This window comes from Balaenoptera borealis (assembly GCF_965194805.1).
Source record: "Balaenoptera borealis genome assembly, chromosome: 15".
Lineage (NCBI taxonomy): Eukaryota > Metazoa > Chordata > Mammalia > Artiodactyla > Balaenopteridae > Balaenoptera > Balaenoptera borealis.
The window spans coordinates 78,933,748-78,956,806 of record NC_138871.1 but is presented as its reverse complement, the minus strand read 5'-3'; the positions used below and the strand labels follow the sequence as shown (position 1 = coordinate 78,956,806).

At 36.9% G+C, this 23,059-nt stretch overlaps 1 protein-coding gene and 1 pseudogene across 3 annotated transcripts in view; both read right to left on the bottom strand.

Annotated features, from left to right (window-relative positions):
- SMC6 (structural maintenance of chromosomes 6) overlaps window positions 1–23,059 on the bottom strand; it is a 78,036-nt gene that overhangs the window by 26,770 nt on the left and 28,207 nt on the right. For both annotated transcript variants that reach the window (XM_082356449.1, XM_082356448.1), the window contains exons 10-18: window positions 22,901–22,999; window positions 19,541–19,687; window positions 19,194–19,282; window positions 18,851–19,015; window positions 18,260–18,438; window positions 16,980–17,184; window positions 13,344–13,458; window positions 6,310–6,470; window positions 2,741–2,876 (exon numbers count right to left, since the gene is read on the bottom strand). In XM_082356449.1, coding sequence (XP_082212575.1) covers window positions 2,741–2,876; window positions 6,310–6,470; window positions 13,344–13,458; window positions 16,980–17,184; window positions 18,260–18,438; window positions 18,851–19,015; window positions 19,194–19,282; window positions 19,541–19,687; window positions 22,901–22,999 — 1,296 coding nt within the window. The remainder of the gene's footprint in view (window positions 1–2,740; window positions 2,877–6,309; window positions 6,471–13,343; window positions 13,459–16,979; window positions 17,185–18,259; window positions 18,439–18,850; window positions 19,016–19,193; window positions 19,283–19,540; window positions 19,688–22,900; window positions 23,000–23,059) is intronic.
- Window positions 376–2,110, bottom strand: LOC309611696 (ubiquitin-like modifier-activating enzyme 5 pseudogene; annotated as a pseudogene). Its single transcript has one exon. The product of its transcript is annotated as a ubiquitin-like modifier-activating enzyme 5 pseudogene (transcript).

Sequence of the window (23,059 nt, the reverse complement as noted above, 5' to 3'; positions counted from 1 at the left end):
AGCAATTCCAAACACAATGAGTAGATGCCTGCTGGCTCTAATCAATAGGTTGTACCTCTTGTCCTTTCCCTATACTTGACCACATACTATTCTGTTGTCCATGGCCTCAGGCAAATCAAATTGGTCCTTTCTTCCCACCCCTCCCAAAAGGCCAAAACAGTTCAATGGCTAAGTTTTAAATAAGATTTATAACTGCCTGCAATAATCCTTTGAAGTTTTCTTACTAGAATGAAACATAAGTCTTAGGAGAGTTTCTGATTTACTTGTGGGGGGGAGAGTAACAAGCAATAGTCACAGTATTTTTAAACAGTATAACAGTTCAGTGAAGATTATACATCAACTGATGTTGCCCTAAGTTTTCTCAGTTTTAAATGATTTTGTTTTTAATTGCTAGGGAACAGGTTTAGACACAGGAAATAAAATACAGGCCAGTCCATTATTTACATGTTCTTCATCTTGGCCATGAGGTCTTCCAAGCTTTCACCAGAATCTTCCACTGTTACTTCAGGTACAGAATCTTCTTGCTTTTGGGGAACTGTATATGCCACTGTAATTCCTTCAGGTAAGTCAGGAATTGGACCTGAAGAATTTTTCAGTTCCTCTTCTGAAACCTCAGATACCAACTCAGTACCCCACTCATTGTCGTCATGTATTATCTCTTCCTCTTCTTGAACAACCTCCTGTGTGGGCAGTGCTGCTACCTTTTTCTTATATTCTTCCTGTTGCTTCCTACAATTTCTGTCATCACACTGAGGATTTGGCTTCATGGACATAGTAGGGAAAAAATCCTGCATTGCATTGTATCCAAGGTAAAAACTAACAGTACCAAAATTTAACAGAAACTTTAACACATTTTGTACCAAGATCCCAGCAACCACTCCCATAGTGGTAGGAAGACTGGCTGCACAAACACCTTCTCGTTTCAGAGTCTTCTCATCAATATTTGCAGCAACTACAAGCGGTGGAGCACACGCAAAACAAGCAGATTCTCCAGGAATTATGAGCTGTATATGCCCTGAAACTGCATTTTCACTGACCCCAGACTCCATCCATGTTTGTCCAAGCTCATGACAAGCTGTATTTATTGTCATTCGAGCTTCAAAACTGTCCACACAGCTAAGAACTAGGTCAACAGGTTTTCCTTCTTCTAACCCACCATTACTTATTCTATTCATGAAACGTTCAAAGTTTTCTACTGTGGTTATATTGTAGTTGTGTACTTCAAAAAGAACATCAGGATTAATGTTCCTCAAAGTATGTTCTGCTGCTTGAACTTTACTTAATCCTGCTTGATGAGGTTGGAAGAAAAGTCTATTCATATTGGCCAGTTCCACCTTGTCACAGTCAAAGAGCAGCAACTTACCAATGCCACATCTTGTCAGCATTTCAGCAGTCACACTGCCAACTCCACCAACACCTACTATTGCTACAGCAAAGGTACGGATTTTCTCATAGTCACTTACAATTCCCATTCGTTTCAATGCCATCAGGCGGCGTCTCCGCCGCTCCCGCGGGCCTCTCAGCGCGCCGTTTCCGGTGCGTTGCAGTCATCGTTCCCCCTCAAGGAAAAACCAGCCCTTTCAGTTTCCCTCTTCGCCCGGGCTGAAGCAGGGCCCGGGTCATCAGGGTCCAGAGCCGGCGGCCTGCGATGTTGCCTTTCCAACCGGGCGGCCAGGAGAATCCCCAGGATCTTTTATTCCTGGGCTCGAGGCCCTGACGGGCCCTTTTCTGAACCGGACCCTATATAGGTCTTCCGCCTGCCGGTGCATTAAATTTGGAGGCGGAGGAGGCTTCGGCGTTTGTATTTACCCGTAGTGACTAAAGTGGTTTTGCTTTCTTTAGAAATGAGACCTCCAACTCTGAGGCTGACTGAAAATTTTAAATCCAAACACACGAGGCCCTTCCGGCACTTCCTGACACGGCCCAAGTCGTGGGCCAGTGCTGCCCAGCAGCGGCACCTGGCGGGGGGGGGGCGCTTTTTTTTTTTTTAATTTATTTTATTTTATTTATTTTTGGCTGAGTTGGGTCTTCGTTGCTGTGCTCTGGCTTCTCATTGTGGTGGCTTCTCCTGTTGCAGAGCACGGGCTCTAGGCGCGCAGGCTTCAGTAGTTGTGGCACCCGGGGTCAGTAGCTGTGGTTCGCGGGCTCTAGAGCGCAGGCTCAGTAGTTGTGGCTCACGGGCTTAGCTGCTCTGTGGCACGTGGGATCTTCCCGGACCAGGGCTCGAACCCGTGTCCCCTGCGTTGGCAGGCAGATTCTTAACCCCTGCGCCACCAGGGAAGCCCGGCATTATTTTTTGTCAGACCAATTTTACTATCAATTTCTTACACGTGTACAGGAGGTTTATAACTATGATGTGTAATATTGCAACAGACTGATTACAGAAGCTGATATGACAGTTCAGGTGAATTTTATTAAGCCAGATGTTAGAGATTTAAAACAATATAAAAAACGTCAATCTTTTTGGTTTTGGAAAAGTTATTTTTCATAAAAATGTTATTTATGTTAACATATAATGGACTTATTATTTTTAAATGAATTAATAAACTTAAATTTTGCTTTAATTTTTAATAATATGAATACTGATAGATAAAACCCACACAAGCAAAAGCTCTTTTAAGATTGTAAAGGGGCTTGAGCCAAAATATTTGAGAACTATTTGTCTAACTAAATGAATGTTAAGACCTTAAAAATAACTTGGAAATGATTAAGCTGAGAAAACAAAATGATGTTTTTTTACCTTTAACTCTCTGTAATGTAGTTGGCACCTTCTAAGAAGTTCTTCATTGTGTTTAATATCCTTTTCAAGGGCAGACAAATGTTGCTGAAGATTTGCTATCTGGGCTTTCTTATTTTCAACCTCATTCTCCAAGTCACTTAACAGAGAAGACAGGGTAAAAAAATACTTTAAATTTACTTCTGAATATTACAAATATTTAGATCTTTACAAAGAAAGCCCTATTTGTAATAGCTTTTTTGCAAAACCTATGCAGTTAAACCAGTTCTCTATTCCTACCAAGTAATTCATAACATGAAAATACAGAGATTTCAAAAAACATCTTCTAAACTGGAATTAAATTTTACTTACTTCATTAGTAAGTATTTATGATTTATCTGTGGTAGGCATTGTGCACAGTGATAGGCAGAGGTAGAAAAAAAATTAAGGCATAAAAGAATCAAACAAAAAGGCAAAACATCAGGAAATAAACCATAACATTGAAATGTGAACAGGACACTGCACTATATGTCCACAATACGACGGGAACCTAAGAGTAAGTCTGGGAGAAGTGACAACTGACTTGTGTTCTCTGAAGTTGTCACCAGATGGACCACCTAGAGGAGAAGATGGAAAGAAATACACAAAGGCACAGAGAGGTGAAAAACAAGTAAGACTGAAGGTCAGTAAAACTGAAGGTCAGCTCAACATTTTCTGTGGTGAATACATGCTATGAATGTGTGGGGAGTGAAAGGGAAGGAGAGGACAATGAAAAGAGGTGGAGGATAAGGTCAGCAGATGCCAAAGCCATAAGGGGTCTCTATGCCAGCAGAGGCAACTGTCTTCAGAAGTGATCTTTTCCTGTCTCACTGACTCTCTCTTCTAAAACTCTGTGCCTGGTGGAAGAGAACCACCTGTGCAATTAAGAACAACTTTTCTCTGATAAAGAGTGTATGCCAGATTTCACTAAGATGCACATTTTTCCACATTTTAACATCTCTGAATTCTGAAATCATCTTCCAGTCCATGGTTCAACTATCAATACTTTTCTTTTTTACTGGTATATAAAATAATAGAGCATCTTAATTTGATGAACTATTAGAAACGTGCTACCTTGTGGAAGTCTCAAAATTAAAAACAAAAATCAATGATGTTAGCTGAATGAATGATAAACAAATGATAAAATGAGAAAAAGAGGAGAGTAAGTGTGGTATTTCTGGTAAAAATGGAGCCAGATGCAAAAACTTTTTCAGAGCCATCTTTCATCAACAGGAATCTGCCAGTGCTGAGTTGATGAGGGTATAGAAAAGCATACTTCATATACTCATAGTGTGAGAGGGGATTAGGGAATCAATTGTTCTGTAGTCATTTGGCAATTGCTATTAAATGATCAACTTATATAATAATAAAATAAAATTTAAATATTATTTATTTTAATAAATATTAAGGCTCATTTAATATTATTAAGTATTAAAAATATTAGTAATTGTTTAATGTTATTAAATATTTAAAATCAGGCCATAAATTGTATGTTAATAAAACAATGACAGTCATTTGGCAACAGCTATTAAAAAGTTTTTAAATTCACATATCCTTTGACTCAGCATTTTCACCATTTAGAATTTAATCGATGCACATACTTTCAGAAGTATTCCAAGATACACATGTGTGTTCTAACTGCAGCACTGCTACAGTAGGAGAAAACTGCAGATAACATGTATGTCCATCAACAGGAACTGGTCAGGTGGATTATGGAACAGCCATACCAAGGGGCAGCTCTAAGTGTCCTGATATGGAACCATTTCCAAGATGTAATATTGAGAGACAAAAAGCAAGACACAGAAACCATATGCATACTTATACACAGCACAAATGGATGAACCTTGAAAACATTATACCTAAGCGGGGGCAAAGGGCTTCACTTTTCATTGCATACATTTCTGTACTGTTTGAATTTTCTCACCATATGCTTATATTACTTTTAATCATTTTTAAAATGTCAACAGGGACTGTGGAGAGATGGAATTATGAGCTACTTTTGTTTTCCAATTTATATTTTCCGTAATTAAAAAACACCAGTGAATTTTTTTAAATTTCCAAATATCAGACAACTATCATACTGGTTCAGGTCAAAACAGATGACACAAATATCATTTAAGTATCATGATAACTTAGTACATTTTCAATCAATAAAGTTTATCAAGGTGAGAAACAATTTTTAAAAAACCAATGTTCATCTGGCTTTTTAAACAAAAGCTCTGTCCACTACACATTGATGCAAATATTTTAGCTAAAAATGAAGCCAATTATTAACTTCATAAGTAAGTCTTAAACCATTACTACTAAAATGCTAGAATCAGGGATCCTGATTTGCTGCTGATACACTTACTACCTTTTCCAAGAATGTCATACTTTTTTTTAAAGATGTGGAACACAAATGCACAAGGCATTTTTTGTTGAAAGAAAAAGCATGAATTACACACAGTAACACTACCATGATATTGCCTATACATTTGCATTCATGTTTGTTTGAGTACTATATAATTTAGTCTTACCCAGTTAAGAATTAGAAGGGCCTGATTTAAGTGTCATGGCACAGCGGACAAAAATTTATCACTTTACAGGTCACTTTTATACAGGTACGTTCAGACATTGATGAATTTTCATCTATCCTATCACAAAGATTCAGTGTCAATTTAAAATGTGTGTTGAGTGCTGTAATAACAAGTTGCAGGTCATTCAACAGTTTTCTGTTGCTAAAAAAGAAATTTTACTAAACTTTCCAATATTCACTATGGTTATTTTGCTTTATGCTGCTCTCATAATCATACAAAAATAACTAATATAATTTGAAAATCAGATATCTATTTAAAAAAAACCTCATTTCCCCCTATATATAAAAGCCATTTAGAATACTTTCACTTTTACTTAGTTTTCTTAGATAGTGCTTTTACCTAAGTTCTATGTTCTTCTGCTTGAGGTCTTCTAGGTCATTAATTCAGCTCCACCTTATCAATTCATCAACTGACAGTTCAGTTGGGAAAATCATGCTTTTTCGTACCAAAAATTCTTTTTGCACGCGTTTGAATCTTATTAAGTACCTTTAGTTTTTTGTTTGGCTTCTCACTGCGTCTCCTCTAGCAGCTCTACCTCCCTAAGCATTTGATCTAACAGTGCCGACTGATTTTTCTTCTAGAACAGTGCAACTCAAAGTACCAAGCAGAGACACAGCAAGGACCTTGAGCCAGAATGTATACCCACCACACTTGTACTCTCGCTGAGAAAAATCAGCAAAACTAAACAGTGGTATAGTGATGTAGCTAATTTACATTCTGAGTTAAGCTCCTTACCTCCTTGCAGACAGGTAATAATCAATGTGCAGACCAGCTCGTCAAGCCCAGAATACTGTCATCAAAGTCATGATGGAAAATAACCGTCAATCTAGAATCCTACATCCAGATAAATCATCTTTTAAGACCAAACAGATTACTCACAATTCTTCACTTACATAACTACTAATACAGTAATATGAAAAGAAATGAACCCCAAAGAACTAGTGGGAATAATACAGTAAAGCTACACTGGACACTAACCTTATTTCAGAATCCACATCTCTGCTGAGAAACTTAGGTCTTTTATATTCAGATGAGTAATAACGCCCTGCAAAAACTTGATCACCATCAGCAGTAAAAGCTTCTCTACAGTTTTTGGGTGGCTTTTGGGACTGCATTACTTTACGAGCTACAGAATTATTCTAAAAAAATAGAGGGGAAAATACATTTTAAAAAAATGCCAAAGCATTTCTGTTGTATATAATTTCAAAATATTACCTATTACCACTTTAAGATTCAAGTATTTTTATTTAAACATTCAAATGAAATAATTCCATGAGAAAAATAAAATAATTAAAAAAACAACTTTCAAGATTCAAAGAATTAAACTATTAAGAGTCTTAAAAACATAAGAAATGATGTTTTATGACAAACTGATATATATATTTTTGAATTTTATTTATTTTTTATACAGCAGGTTCTTATTAGTCACCCATTTTATACATATCAGTGTATACATGTCAATCCCAATCTCTCAATTCATCACACTGCCCCCCCCCCGCCGCCAGTCTCCCCGCTTGGTGTCCATACCTTTGTTCTCTACATCTGTGTCTCTTATTTCTGCCCTGCAAACCGGTTCATCCGTACCATTTTTCTAGGTTCCACATATATGCGTTAATATACGATATTTGTTTTTCTCTTTCTGACTTACTTCACTCTGTATGACAGTCTCTAGATCCATCCATGTCTCTACAAATGACCATATTTCGTTCCTTTTTATGGCTGAGTAATATTCCATTGTATATATGTACCACATCTTCTTTATCCATTCATCTGTCGATGGGCATTTAGGTTGCTTCCATGACCTGACTGGTGTAAATAGTGCTGCAATGAACAATGGAGGGCATGTGTCTTTTTGAATTATGGTTTTCTCTGGGTATATGCCCAGTAGTGGGATTGCTGGGTAATACGGTAATTCTATTTTTAGTTTTTCAAGGAACCTCCATACTGTTCTCCATAGTGGCTGTATCAATTTACATTCCCACCAACAGTGCAAGAGGGTTCCCTTTTCTCCACACCCTCTCCAGCATTTGTGGTTTGTAGATCTTCTGATGATGCCTATTCTAATTGGTGTGACGTGATACCTCATTGTAGTTTTGATTTGCATTTCTCTAATAATTAGTGATGTTGAGCAGATTTTCATGTGCTTCTTGGCCACCTGTATGTCTTCTCTGGAGAAATGTCTATTTAGGTCTTCTGCCCATTTTTTGATTGGGTTGTTTTTTTTTTTTCATATTGAGCTGCATGAGCTGTTTATGTATTTTGGAGATTAATCCTTTGTCAGTTGATTCATTTGCAAATATTATCTCCCATTCTGAGGGTTGTCTTTTCATCTTGTCTGTAGTTTCCTTTGCTGTGCAAAAGCTTTTAAGTTTCATTAGGTCCCATTTGTTTATTTTTATTTCCATTACTCTAGGAGGTGGGTCAAAAAATATCTTGCTGTGACTTATGTCAAAGAGCGTTCGTCCTATGTTTTCCTCTAAGAGTTTTACAGTGTCTGGTCTTACATTTAGGTCTCTAAACCATTTTGTTTATTTTTGTGTATGGTGTTAGGGAGTGTTCTAATTTCATTCTTTTAACATGTAGCTGTCCAGTTTTCCCAGCACCACTTATTGAAGAGACTGTCTTTTCTTCATTGTATATCCTTGCCTCCTTTGTCATAGATTAGTTGACCATAGGTGCATGGGTTTATCTCTGGACTTTCTATCCTGTTCCATTGATCTATATTTCTGTTTTTGTGCCAGTACCATATTGTCTTGATTACTGTAGCTTTGTAGTATAGTCTGAAGTCAGGGAGTCTGATTCTTCCAGCTCCGTTTTTTTCCCCTCGAGATTGCTTTGGCTATTCGGGGTCTTTTATGTCTCCATACAAATTTTAAGATTTTTTGTTCTAGTTCTGTAAAAAATGCCACTGTTAATTTGATAGGGATTGCACTGAATCTGTAGATTGCTTTGGGTAGTATAGTCATTTTCACAATATTGATTCTTCCAATCCAAGAACATGGTATATCTCTCCATCTGTTTGTGTCATCTTTGATTTCTTTCATCAGTGTCTTATAGTTTACTGAGTACAGGTCTTTACCAACTTAGGTAGCTTTATTCCTAGCTATTTGATTCTTTTTGTTGCAGTGGTGAATGGGATTGTTCCCTTAATTTCTCTTTCTGATCTTTCGTTGTTAGTGTATAGGAATGCAAGATTTCTCTGCATTAATTTTGTATCCTGCAACTTTACCAAATTCATTGATTAGCTCTAGTAGTTTTCTGGTGGCAGTTTTAGGATTCTCTATGTATAGTATCATGTCATCCGCAAACAGTGACAATTTTACTTCTTTTCCACTTTCTATTACTTTATTTCTTTTTCTTCTCTGATTGCTGTGGCTAGGACTTCCAAAACTATGTTGAATATAGTGGTGAGAGTGGACATCCTTGTCTTGTTCCTGATCTTAGAGGAAATGCTTTCAGTTTTTCACCACTGAGAATGATGTTTGCTGTGGGTTTCTTGTATATGGCCTTTATTATGTTGAGGTAGGTTCCCTCTATGCCCACTTTCTGCAGAGTTTTTATCATTAATAGGTGTTGAATTTTGTCAAAAGCTTTTTCTGCATCTATTGAGATGATCATATGGTTTTTATTCTTCAATTTGTTAATATGTTGTATCACATTGATTAATTTGCATATATTGAAGAATCCTTGAATTCCTGGGATAAATCCCACTTGATCATGGTGTATGATCCTTTTAATGTGTTGCTGGATTCTGTTTGCTAGTATTTTGTTGAGGATTTTTGCATCTATATTCATCAGTGATATTGGTTTGTAATTTTCTTTATTTGTAGTATGTGTCTGGTTTTGGTATCAGGGTGATGGTGGCCTCATAGAATGGGTTTGGGAGTGTTCCTTCCTCTGCAATTTTTTGGAAGAGTTTGAGAAGGATGGGTGTTAGCTCTTCTCTAAATGTTTGATAGAATTCACCTGTGAAGTCATCTGGTCCTGGACTTTTGTTTGTTGGAAGATTTTTAATCACAGTTTCAAGTTCATTACTTGTGATTGGTCTGTTCATATTTTCTATTTCTTCCTGGTTCAGTCTTGGAAGGTTATACCTTTCTAAGAATTTGTCCATTTCTTCCAGGTTGTCCATTTTATTGGCATAGAGTTGCTTGTAGTAGTCTCTTAGGATGCTTTCTATTTCTGTGGTGTCTGTTGTAACTTCTCCTTTTTCATTTCTAATTTTATTGATTTGAGTCCTCCCCCTCTTTTTCTTGATGAGTCTGGCTAAAGGTTTATCAATTTTGTTTATCTTCTCAAAGAACCAGCTTTTAGTTTTATTGATCTTTGCCACTGGTTTCTTTGTTTCTATGTCATTTATTTCTGCTCTGATCTTCATGATTTCTTTCCTTCTACTAACTTTGGGTTTCGTTTGTTCTTCTTTCTCTTAGTTTCTTTAGGTGTAAAGTTAGATTGTTTATTTTAGATTTTTCTTGTTTCTTGAGGTAGGCTTGTATTGCTATAAACTTCGCTCTTAAAACTGCTTTTACTGCATCCCATAGGTTTTGGATCATCGTGTTTTCATTGTCATTTGTCTCTAGGTATTTTTTGATTTCCTCTTTGATTTCTTCAGTGATCTCTTGGTTATTTAGTAATGTATTGTTTAGCCTCCATGTGTTTGTGTTTTGTATGTTTTTTCCCCCTGTAACTGATTTCTAATCTCATAGTATTGTGGTCTGAAAAGATGCTTGATATGATTTCAGTTTTCTTAAATTTGCCGAGGATTGATTTGTGACCCAAGATGTGATCTATCCTGGAGAATGTTCTGTGTGCACTTGAGAAGAAAGTGTAATCTGCTGTTTTGGGATGGAATGTCCTGTAAATATCAATTAAGTCTATCTGGTCTATTGTGTCATTTAAAGCTTGTATTTCCTTATTAATTTTCTGTCTGGATGATCTGTCCATTGGTATAAGTGAGTTGTTAAAGTCCCCCACTATTATTGTGTCACTGTCGATTTCCTCTCTTATAGCTATTAGCAGTTGCCTTATGTATTGAGGTGCTCCTGTGTTGGGTGCATTTATAGTTATAATTGTTATATCTTCTTCTTGGATTGATCCCTTGATCATTATGTAGCGTCCTTCCTTGTCTCTTGTAACATTCTTTATTTTAAAGTCTATTTTATCTGATATGAGTATTGCTACTCCAGCTTTCTTTTGATTTCCATTTGCATGGACTATCTTTTTTCATCCCCTCACTTTCAGTCTGTATGTGTCCCTAGGTCTGAAGTGGGTCTCTTGTAGACAGCGTATATATGGGTCTTGTTTTTGTATCCATTCAGCGAGCCTGTGTCTTTTGGTTGGAGCATTTAATCCATTCACATTAAGGTAATTATCGATATGTATGTTCCCAAGACCATTTTCTTAGTTGTTATGGGTTTGTTTTTGTAGGTCCTTTTCTTCTCTTGTGTTTCCCACTTAGAGAAGTTCCTTTAGCACTTGTGTAGAGCTGGTTTGGTCGTGCTGAATTCTCTTAGCTTTTGCTTGTCTGTAAAGCTTTTGATTTCTCCGTCAAATCTGAATGAGATCCTTGCTGGGTAGAGTAATCTTGGTTGTAGGTTCTTCCCTTTCATCACTTTAAATATGTCATGCCACTCCCTTCTGGCTTGTAGAGCTTCTGCTGAGAAATCAGCTGTTAACCTTATGGGAGTTCCCTTGTATGTTATTTGTCGTTTTTCCCTTGCTGCTTTCAATAATTTTTCTTTGTCTTTAATTTTTGCCACTTTGATTACTATGTGTCTCGGCGTGTTTCTCTTTGGGTTTATCCTGTATGGGACTCTCTGCGCTTCCTGGACTTGGGTGGCTACTTCGTTTCCCATGTTAGGGAAGTTTTCGACTATAATCTCTTCAAATATTTTTTCAGGTCATTCCTCTCTCTCTTCTCCTTCTGGGACCCCTATAATGCGAATGTTGTCGCATTTAATGTTATCCCAGAGGTCTCTTAGGCTGTCTTCATTTCTTTGCATTCTTTCTTCTTTATTCTTTTCCGTGGCAGTGAATGCTACCATTCTGTCTTCCAGGTCACTTAACCGTTTTTCTGCCTCAGTTATTCTGCTATTGATTCCTTCTAGTGTATTTTTCATTTCAGTTATTGTATTGTTCATCACTGTTTGTCTGTTCTTTAATTCTTCTAGGTCTTCGTTAAACATTTCTTGCATCTTCTCAATCTTTGCCTCCATTCTTTTTCCAGGGTCCTGGATCATCTTCACTATCATTATTCTGAATTCTTTTTCTGGAAGGTTGCCTATCCCCACTTCATTTGGTTATTTTTCTGGGGTCTCATCTTTTTCCTTAATCTGGTACAAAGTCCTCTGCCTTTTCATTTTGTCTATCTTTCTGTGAATGTGGTTTTCCTTCCACAGGCTGCAGAACTGTAGTTCTTCTTGCTTCTGCTGTCTGCCCTTTGGTGGATGAGGCTATCTAAGAGGCTTGTGCAGGTTTCCTGATAGGAGGGACTGGTGGTGGGTAGAACTGGGTGTTGCTCTGGTGGGCAGAGCTCAGTAAAACTTTAATCCTGTTTTCTGCTGATGGGTGGGGCTGGGTTCCCCCCCCCCCCCGTTGGTTGTTTGCCCTGTGGCGACCCAGCACTGGAGCCTTCCCGGCTCTTTGGTGGGGCTAATGGCTGGCTCTGGGAGGGCTCACGCCAAGGAGTACTTCCCAGAACTTCTGCTGCCAGTGTCCTTGTCCCTGTAGTGAGCCATAGCCAGCCCCCGCCTCTGCAGGAGACTCTCCAACACTAGCAGGTAGGTCTGGTTCAGTCTCCTATGGGGTCACTGCTCCTTCCCTTGGGTCCCGATGCGCACACTACCTTGTGTGTGCCCTCTAAGAGTGGAGTCTGTTTCCCCCAGTCCTGTCGAAGTCCTGCAATCACATCCTGCTAGCCTTCAAAGCCTCTAGGAATTCTTCCTCCCACTGCCAGAACCCCAGGTTGGGAAGCCTGACATGGGGCTCAGAACCTTCACTCCAGTGGGTGGACTTCTCTGGTATAAGTGTTCTCCAGTTTGTGAGTCACCCACCCAGCCGTTATGGGATTTCATTTTATTGTGATTGCGCCCCTCCCACCGTCTCATTGCGGCTTCTCCTTTGTGTTTGGATGTGGGGTTTATTTTTTGGTGAGTTCCAGTGTCTTCCTGTCGATGATTGTTCAGCAGTTACTTGTGATTCCGGTGCTCTCGCAAGAGGGAGTGAGCACACGTCCTTCTACTCTGCCATCTTGAACCAATCTCCCTGATAGATTTTATTTTTAAATTCTAATATTGCTATCTACTAAAATTAAAGATTTTAAGTACCTTTTCACATGAAAATATTTACCTTAGAAATCTTATTTTTCATAGAAAAATGAAATCTTATTTTGTCTAAAGGTCTTTTACACCCTAGAAAAGATGTGAGAGAACAGCAAATTCCAATAAAAGATTAGTACACTGAATTATGTAGGGAAAGCCTGGAAATATTTAGTATTTTACTTCCCAGAGGAAGTAAAAAGAGGATTAGGCTTAACTGAGGCCTAATCAACCTTCCTTGGAACAGACCTTTACAAGAGGACTTCATTATTTTCTTTCAAGTATCTGTCTAAAATATGAGAGGGCCAAGCCCAAAAATAATTACAATATGAACTTGCAATTCACATATACACATTTGGATGACTGATGTCATTGCCGCTCAGGTTCCATTAATGAGAAAAAGAGACTCTGTTTGTATTAATTACAGATTTGTTTTGAATTCCCTTGTTCCTTCTCAGCAAATTTATGCCAATAGATGAAACACAATATTGGTGATCTAATCTAACAAGTACATATCAATAGAAATATGTATACTGATGAAGAATAAACTCTGATTTATTTTACAGAGCTCAAAGTTTTTTTAAGAAAAAGAATTCATAAAAATATCAAGTACTTAAGCAGAATAGGAATTTATATAACCAACCTCAGTTTGGGAAATTTAAAATAATATAAAATACAGCAAGCATCTGGTCTTACTTTGATCAGCAGCACTGTCTCTATGCTTCTCATGTCAATTAGGCTATTTGTGACCACTGCATTATCTATTTCTAAAGCTGTCAGAACCGTTGGGAACTCTGGATGATAAGCAGCTCTAGGAGACAAAAATATATAAGGATTAACTTACCAAACTGTAATTATATATGTATATTTTAAAAATGGGTGACAAGATGATGGATAGTAACAAGACATGGAAAATATGTGATAATGTTTGAAAACATCTGTAATAGGTTTATTTTATTTTATTAGCAAACATTTATATAATACTATGTGCTAGGCACTGTTCTAAGCATATTGTAAATACAGTTGACCCGTGAACAACACGAGTTTGAACTGCATAAGTCCACTTATATGTGGATTCTTTTTCAGTGAATACAGTATGCACTGCAGTATCCGTGGTTGTCAGAATCAGCAGATGTGGACTGTGGCTACAGAGGGCCAAGTATGGGGCTTGAGCATCCACAGATTTTTATACCCACAGAGGGATATCCCTGCGGAAACCTGTATTAGCTCATTTAATCCTCAAAACAACTATATGAGATAGATAATATTATTCACTCTATTTTTTTTTTTCCCCAAATGAGGAAGCTTCAGAGAGTTTAATAAGTTCCCCAATGTCATAAAGGTAAGAGGTCAGGCTAGGATTTAAACCAGGCAGCTCAGCTCTAGAACCCAGATTCTCAATCATTATGTCCTATTGCCTGTTATACTTAATCATTACAATTTTCTTAAATCTTATACTCTATCATACAAACATAAAAGTCATTTAATTAAAACACATTGGGAAATGGCAATGGCATTCTTACTGCTTTCTTAGTTCTAGAATTCCAAAACAAAGAAATATGTTTGTATATATATGTTTTCCACTTATTCATTCATTAATTCAACATGTATTTACTGAGCACCTACTATGTGCCAGATGCTGTTCAGAGGATGAGGAGATAGCAGTAAACAAAACAGACTATATCCTTCTCCCCACGGAGCTTACATTCTACTGAAGGGAGACAGAAAAATCAAGAAAAAGTGGCATACCGTGCTTTTTCACACAGAAAGGTTCAGGAAAAGCCTTACTAAGGTGTCAACAGGCAGACACCTGAGGAAATGGGAGTTACATTAGCATACTGAAGAAGAGCATTTCGTGCCCAGGGAGCAGCATTTGCAAAGGCCCTAAGAGGGCTGTTGGAGAAGCCGGGAGGCCAGTGTGCTGTGGTGGACGAGCAGTGCTGCGAGTGCTACTGGACACAAGGACAGGAGAGATGGCAAGAAGACAGGTCATGTGGGCCCGAGAAGTCGCAGTTAGGCCTAAAGAGGATGAGAACGTACAGGACGATTTGAGCAGAGGAATGACATGGTCTGACTTTACTCTGGCTGTGATACTGAGAGTGTGGATGGAAGGGAACCAGAAGCAAAACTCACTTGAGATATGATAATGGCGTGAACCAGGGTGGCACTGCAGAAGTGTTTAGATCCTGGATACATTTATAAAGTATAGCCAGTAGGATGTGGGATGGCAGAAAGAAGTCAAGGATGACTGAGGTTTTGGCTTGAGCAACTGAAAAATGGAGATGGGGATGACTAAAGGAAGAGCAGTTTTTAGGGTGGATCTCAGGAGTTTGGCTTTTAGATATGTTAAGTTTCAAATGTCTTTTGGACATCAAAGTGGAAAATATAAATTGAATGTATTATATTCTGGAATTCAGAGGAAAGAGCCCAGCTAGAAACATAATGTGGTGATCATCCGTGTATGGACTATATTTAAAGCCATGAAACTGGATGAGTTCACCCAGGAAGTAAGTGCTGGGAGTAGGTGCACATGGAGAAGAGGTCTGGAACACTGACACTGGAGGTTCCCAAATGAGGAGAAATAAGCAGAAGACATTAAAAAAGAATACCTAGAGATTTGGGAAAACAAGAAGAGTGACATCCTAGGGACCAAGTAAAAAAAAGTGTTTCAGGAAGAATTAAACGATCAACTGAATCAAATACTGCTGGTAGGTCAAGTCAGTGAGGAGGAAGGAAGGACAACAGGACCAAGCCCAGCAAGGCTCACTGGCGCCTGGACAAGAGCTGCTCTGGTATGTGATGAAGCTATAAAAACTTGACTGGAGTAGGTTCAAGAAGGAAGGGGAAGAGAGAAATTAGTGACACAGACAACTCATCTGAGAAGTTTTTCCTGTTAAAAAGAGGCAGAGAAATAGGATAGTAACCTTAGGACAGAGTTCAAGTGGAAGTAAAAACAAAGATAGGAAAGAATAGGGGGTGGGCGCTCTAGAAACATCAAGCAGTGTCAGTGAAACAACGCAGGGAGTGAGCGGAGAGAGGATAGGGAGCCCGAGTCTGAGAGGGAGGGGACGTGGAAGGGGACTGTGGTGAAACATAGGCTCTGGCCAGTCCACTGAAAGCACAGGTTTCTACGCTAGGAAGGAGCAAGTATTTTGGAGCAGGCACAGGCCACTGCTAGGCAGGGCTGCTCCCACCAGCTTGCTCTAAAGCACCCCGTCACAACCAGCCCTTCCTTTTGCTCTACTTCCCTGGGATGCACTTCATATTTAGTTTATATCACAATTAGCTGCCCGCTGAGAGATGCTGTAAAATCAGTCGAGGAAAACTAAAAGTAGGAAGGAATAGTAGCAATAATGTGTCAGTAATGAGACGAGGAAAGGACAAGTATGGAATAGGCTCACTAAACAACATAACGTAGAAAGCCTAAAGAGGACGGGAGGGACACAGGAAAAACCGCACATCAAATTCCAGGCGAGCACGGTGAGCCTCACTGGTAAGAGGAATTATAAGACAAGATGATTTGATGATCCTAATTAAGCTCAGAAGAAAGCTTGAATAAACACGTGATTTCCAAAGCCAAGTAAAAGGAAAAATACCACAATCAAATTAAATATAGAAAAAACATGCTTAAAATGAAGGGCATTTTTAATGTTTCCAAATATAAGGCAATTGAAAAAAGCAAAAATTGGATTTATAAGAAAAAGTGGAGTGGGAGAGAAAAGAAATTTTAAAACAATCTGTTAATAGGAATATAAATATATAGGAATATATATATATATAGGAATATATATATAGGGATATATAGAGAGGACTATATATATGTAGGAATACACACACACACATACATGTGTATCTTTAAAGGTAAAGTGATTAGCTAGCCAGCAGCTAAGAAAGAAGGCAGTTTGGGTATGGTGCCCTTGAGAAGGTTTGTTAGGGTCATTAAAGAAAACAATCACAGCTCTTTATGGAATCTGTAAACCACCTAGAGCTGAACTGTGAGTAATGAGCGCCCAAGTTCTTCCATACACCCTCCCTCTTAACGTGGCCAGGTCTGCACCATTCCCTTCTTCAGTACAATTTCTAAGCCACACAATGTCTATTTCCCAGTATGTCTCCCAAAACAGAGCTCATGTAAGGACCTCAAAGGCAGGGAGTATCTCTCATTTATCTATGTATCTCCAATGCCTAAGATTCAAGTTAAAGACGTGGCCTGATGGAATTTTACAAATCAGTAGTGTAGATATGGTTAACATTAAAAATGTTTTAATGTCTTTCTGAGCTTGCACGTAACGAAGCAAAACCAGAAACAGTATTTAATTACTGATGCCTTACCTGTGTCTTACATCATACACATCATTCCGAAACTCAGAAACTATTATCTGTGGCCGTGAGGTCCCTGGTGGGTAAAACCTTTTCATCAGTGCCTGAAGCACTCGTTCATCAGCATGATTATGGCAACAATAGGCTTGCAGAAGTCCTTTTAAGCAAGATTCAATAGCCAAAGCAAGCTCAGGGTCCCGAAGATGAATGCAAGCTCCTAAAAGTGAGAGAAAATTATTAAAAAGCCCATAAATACTTGAAATATTAATGTAACTGTCTTTTTAATAGTTCATAAATGACTTTAAAATACTTTCATATGAAGCAGTTTAAATGATATTATAGATCTTATTTTAATCAAATGGGAAATACCCCATTCCACTGGATACACTGGGGAGAAAACCCACCAAATCCTGTGAAAAGCTGTCTCGCTCTAATGTAAATCAACAGTATTTTTCCTACGTGTATATATATATATAATACTATTCCAGCCTCTGAATGGTGTTTTGAAAATCAAGCCAAAAGGGTTATAGACTCTTCACTATTTTCTGTAAAACTGATTAATATTGAAATTTTAGATTTAGAGAGGGAAAAAAATACCTCATCTATTGAAATGGATCCTGGTATAGAGGTACATATCATTTAAATGAAGAGATATTACTACAATACTTAATACAGTACATAATACTGTACTTATACAGTACTTTACTAAAAAAGTATATTTATATTTATAGCATCATTTTCACCTAATGATGTACAGAATTAGAGATAACTCCTCAGAACTCAATTGATTTTTTTTTCTCATGTATATATGAGGATAACTAAATAACCTCAGGCTTATAGCTGAAAGAGGACTTAGAAGTAATGTTGTCCAACCTAAACAGAAACTTAAAAAGACAAGTCATTTTATCAAGTTTTACACAAAACTCAGGTGATTGGCCTTTTAACTATATCTTGATATCACTGAATTTTCCTACTAATCAATTACATGCAAATTAGTTCATTGATTTATTCATTCAGAAAAAATATCAAAACCAGATTATTCAACTCTATAATAACTTTTCCTTTTCCTAAGTTCTCTTTCTTTTGGCTTTTTTATGCTTAAAATATACAAGAGGAAAGTTACAAAGTTTAAAGTGATTTTATCATTATTTCTTAAAATATGTACAAAGTCTACATATAACTACATGGTTGTTCGATAACAGCGTTTTAAAATTATATTCAACAGACTCCTTCCTGAAAATAAAAATGTACTTCTAATTTTTATTATACCCTGACTAATTGGTGACAAATACCTAAAGGGCCTACAGGTTTATAGGTAAAATGCCCCCGTCTGTAAGCATCATCTATGGCTTCCAGAAGAGCTGGAACATGAGGGCCAAATCTTTTCAGTCGATCAGTTTTACTATCTTTCAATTCTTTCAGTTGCCTCTGATTATAGTTCAGTGTATTCTTCACATCTAACTCTTCTCTCCTACAAAATACAAGTGGAAAAACAAAACAGATATGTGATACAGTTAAACAGAAATACTCAGTCTTTTCCCCTAATACCTGCATACCAGTGAATGACACAGCTGACCTAAAAACTAAAAGCGGATTTCTTCATTTGAAAACAATTGTGTTACCAGGAAAAAATAGTCAGAAGACCTCAAAACTTAGCATGGAAAAAAAAAAAAAATGCAATCGTGACGAGGACTAGAAATCCCAGAAACTGTCCAATTCTACAAGTTTAAGAAGTCTTATTAGGAAAGTGATTTTAAAAGATCCCTTATTATGCGGAAGAAGAAGAACAACAACAAAAAAAACATGCATTCTCTTTTCATATGAAGAGGAAAACTAGATGATTTTCAAATAACTGAAAAAAGTATAAGAACGTGGACACTTACTTAATTCTGGTATGTTCTTCTTTGTCCTTTTCTATGGCTTGCTGAAATTGTTCGATCTCTTGATTGATGGAAATTTCTTGATCCTGTAAGACCTTTACTCTTTCTTTTAAACAAGATATTTTATTTTGCCTTTCCAACCGTTCAGGTTCCAAAGACTGATCAGCACTAACGGTAAATAATACAAAGTGGAAAATGTTCAATGAAAAACCTAACATTTAAAAAACATAAAGCAATGTGATAAAATTCCTTTAGCAATAATACAGAAAATAAAATATTCCATTTCACCCGGATTACTTTATTACAAAATGAGGTAACTATGAACACTGCAAAGTAACTACCTTACCTTTTTCTCAGTTCTTCAATTCTTTTGCAAAGCTGCTCATCATCTTTCTTTAATGCTCTATACTCGTTTAGGGAACGGTTGTACAAAACCTAAAAAAAATTAGACATACTTTAGTAAAATGAAAAAACAAATACCCCATTCAAGACCACTTTTGCCAAATCGTCAAATCAGAGGTTGAATATATGCAGAAATATATTTTTAAAACAACATACATATATGGCCATATGAAATCATTACACTTTTTAAAGTCTGAAAGCAACACAATTACAAAAACCTCTACTTTTAAAAATAAATGAACAGTATTTATAGTTGATATGCAATTTTTAATACTGGAAAATTTCTCTCACCTCAGCTTCATTATAGGTCCTTTTCTTAGAAGTAAGATCTGCTTTCAATGCCATACATTCTGGTGCTCGTGCATTTGTCTCTTGACTAATCTTTTCTAGTTTATCTTGAATATCCTTGTATTTTTTTTCTGCTTCATCAAGTCTGACCTTTAAGAAAATAACATTGTTGGAGTATATTTTATTTTTCTCCAATAAACAGAAAAAATTTAAAAATAATTATATATGGTTCACATTTCAAATAAACTTAATTTTGCTCTAACTAAACTTGAGACATTAATTAGGTAAACAAACATAATTATATAAAGTGTTAAATATGTATTTTTTTAATTGAAATATTGTTGATTTACAATATTATGTTAGTTTCAGGTGTATAGCAAAGTGATTCAGTTATACATATACATAGATATATATAGATAGGTACATATCTATGTATCTAGCTAGCTAGCTAGCTAGCTATTCGTTTTCAGATTCTTTTCCATTATAGGTTATTACAAGATATTGAATATAGGTTCCCTGTACTATACAGTAAGCCCTTGTTGTTTATTTTATATATAGTGGTGTGTATACATTAATCCCATACTCCTAATTTACCCTTCACCCCTTGCCCCTTTGGTAACCATAAATTTGCCTTATATGTCTGTGAGGCTGTTTCTGTTTTGTTAATAAGTTCATTTGTATCATTTTTTAGATTCCACATATAAGTGATATCATATAATATTTGTCTTTCTCTCTCTGACTTACTTCACTTAGTACGATAATCTCTAGGTCCACCGATGTTGCTGCAAATGGCAGTATCTCATTATTTTTTATGGCAGAGTAATATTCCAGTGTGTGTGTCTGTGTGTGTGTGTGTGTGTGTGTGTACCACATCTTCTTTATCCATTCATCTGTTGATGGACACTTAGGCTGCTTCCATGTCTTGGCTATTGTAAATAGTGCTGCTATGAACACTGAGGTGCACGAATCTTTTTTAATTAGTTTTCATCTTTTCTGGGTATATGCCTAGGAGTGGGATTGCTGGGTCGTATGGTAACTCTATTTTTAGTTTTTTAAGGAACCTCCATACTGTTCTCCATAGTGGCTGCACCAATTTACATTCCCACCAACAGTGCAGGAGGGTTCCCTTTTCTCCACACCCTCTCCAGCATCTATTATTTGTAGACTTTTTGATGATGGCCATTCTGACTGGTGTGAGGTGATACTTCATTGTAGTTTTGACTTGCATTTCTCTAATAATTTGAAATGCTAAAATGTATTTTAATTCCACATTTAGCTTTCCAATAAATGTGCTATCTTCTGGGGATACAAAGATATAGTAACAACTGTCTTCAAGTAACACAATTAAAGGGAGGTAGACACAATTTAGCAGAGAAACAAACATGCAAATAGATCATGCAGTTTGGACGCAATAATGCTTAAGTAGGGTACGTATATTTATAATTGTGAAAGCACGAGGAAGAATTTATAGGTCTGTCAGAAAAAGTTAGGAATGCCTTCAAAGAAGCATTTGAGCTGAAACTTGGAAGATTAATCAAAATGTACCAGGAAAAAAGCTGGGGAAAGGTGTTACCGGGAGTTGGAAAAGCATGTGGAAAGGCATTAAAACCATTTTAGGAATTAAAATTATTTCTGGAGCTTGAACTGAGAGGGTAGTGGTAGGAGATGAGATGAAGGGGTAGAAGGGCTCTGAATTCCATGATCAGCTTACAACTTAATCCTCTAGATAACAGGGAAACAAGATACGAAACTATATGTAAATCTATAACGAAACTATATGTAAATCTATATGTACAATCACTTTGGAAGCACATGGAAGGCAAGGAAAAGGGAAAAATTAAAGGAGATGATGTCAGTAAGAAGTTAATGTAATGTTCTGGGACAAAAATAATTAGGGACCAAAATGTCGCACTGAAAATAGGAATAGATTGGAAGGGACAAATATGAGAACTATTTAGATCAGAGATCAGCAAATTTTTTCTAGAAAGAGCCAGATAGTGTATACTTCAGGCTTTGTGGGCTATAAAGTCTCTGTCACAGCTATTCAACTAGAAATGCTAAGTTTGAAGTGTCTGGAACATGTAGGTAAAGATGGGAAGACAAATATTTGAACCAAGTGCTCAGGATAAAAGTTTGATTAGGAGATACAGATTAGGGAATCGTCAATATGTAGGCTATTTAGGAAACATTATATAGAATGGTAGTGTAGTTCTGTTATTAAGACATCAGTAGTATAATCTCTATGTGTTTTATAAAAATTGAAGTTGGTCTAGGTGTTATACAAACTAAATAGAATTCATCTATCTTCAGTTTAAATTAGGTTAATACAAGTTTAAAGTCTGCTTTAGACACTATTTCTTCAGAAACCTTCAATAGTTATTCTATAATCAATAAACAAGCATAAACTACGTGAAAGGTTTTATGTAAGACATGGTGGGAAGGATATAAATACAAGATAGTCCAAACCCTCCAGAAATTTACCATTTACTACATAGTCTGGCCAAATACTTAAGTAGAGCAAATAGCCACAGAACTAAATATCATCGAACCTCAAGATTTTCCTCTCCCCACTTGAAAAAAAAAAATGAGTGTTTATTACTAAGACTGGATTTCACTTTTAGATTGGGGAGTATCTAAAGAGGAAAGCAACAAGGTCTTCCCCTATGACAAGCTAAGAAATGAAGCTGAGAAGAATTGAATGAAAATTTCAGAATATTCTCTCAGAAATGAAAATCTAAGGTGAGAGAGGTGGGTGGGGTTGAATTTCCATTTACTACCTGAAGAGGGAAGAAGAAGTTCAGCCCAGAGATCACTAAGTAAATGTACTGTCTTCACCATTTCTGTTACTTTTACACAGTCATCTATTACCTTTCACGGATTAATGTCATAACCCTTAAAAGGAAAAAGACTGACCTGCTTATCTTAGGGGTAGACAGGAAAAAGTAAGGTGGGAAAGGTTACACCCTGTACTACAACTAAGCCTGGGAGCCAGAAGCTCGTAAGCTAAGTAGAACAAAATACTAAGATGTAAGTCAGTCACACTGAGTACACGGGGGCTCCTATAAAGAAAGAAAAGGCTAGGAGATCTACTTCCAGCATGACAGCAGAGAAATTCCACAGTGGTGGCTGTACAACCTTGTGAATATACAAAACAACCACTGAACTGTAAACTTTTAATGGGCGGATTATATGGTATATGAATCATGTCTCAATAAAGCTGTTAAAAAGAGAATGGCAAGGTAAATATAAAGAGCGGGTCTGCTCTGTGGTACAAAGGTCCATATGGAAACCCTCAACAGAAAATTACTCTCTTTATTTACCCCTCAACCAACTTCTACCTCTGTATAAAAAAAGTATAATTACCTGCTGTTCTTCTGTTTTCCTCTCAAGTCTAGCAGCACGATCTTCTCCAATTTTGATGTTATCTCTGATAGCATTCAGTTGTTTTTCAATTTCATTGACCTAAAAAGAAATTATACAGAAAGTCACATATAAGACTAACTACAACCAAGTATATTCTGT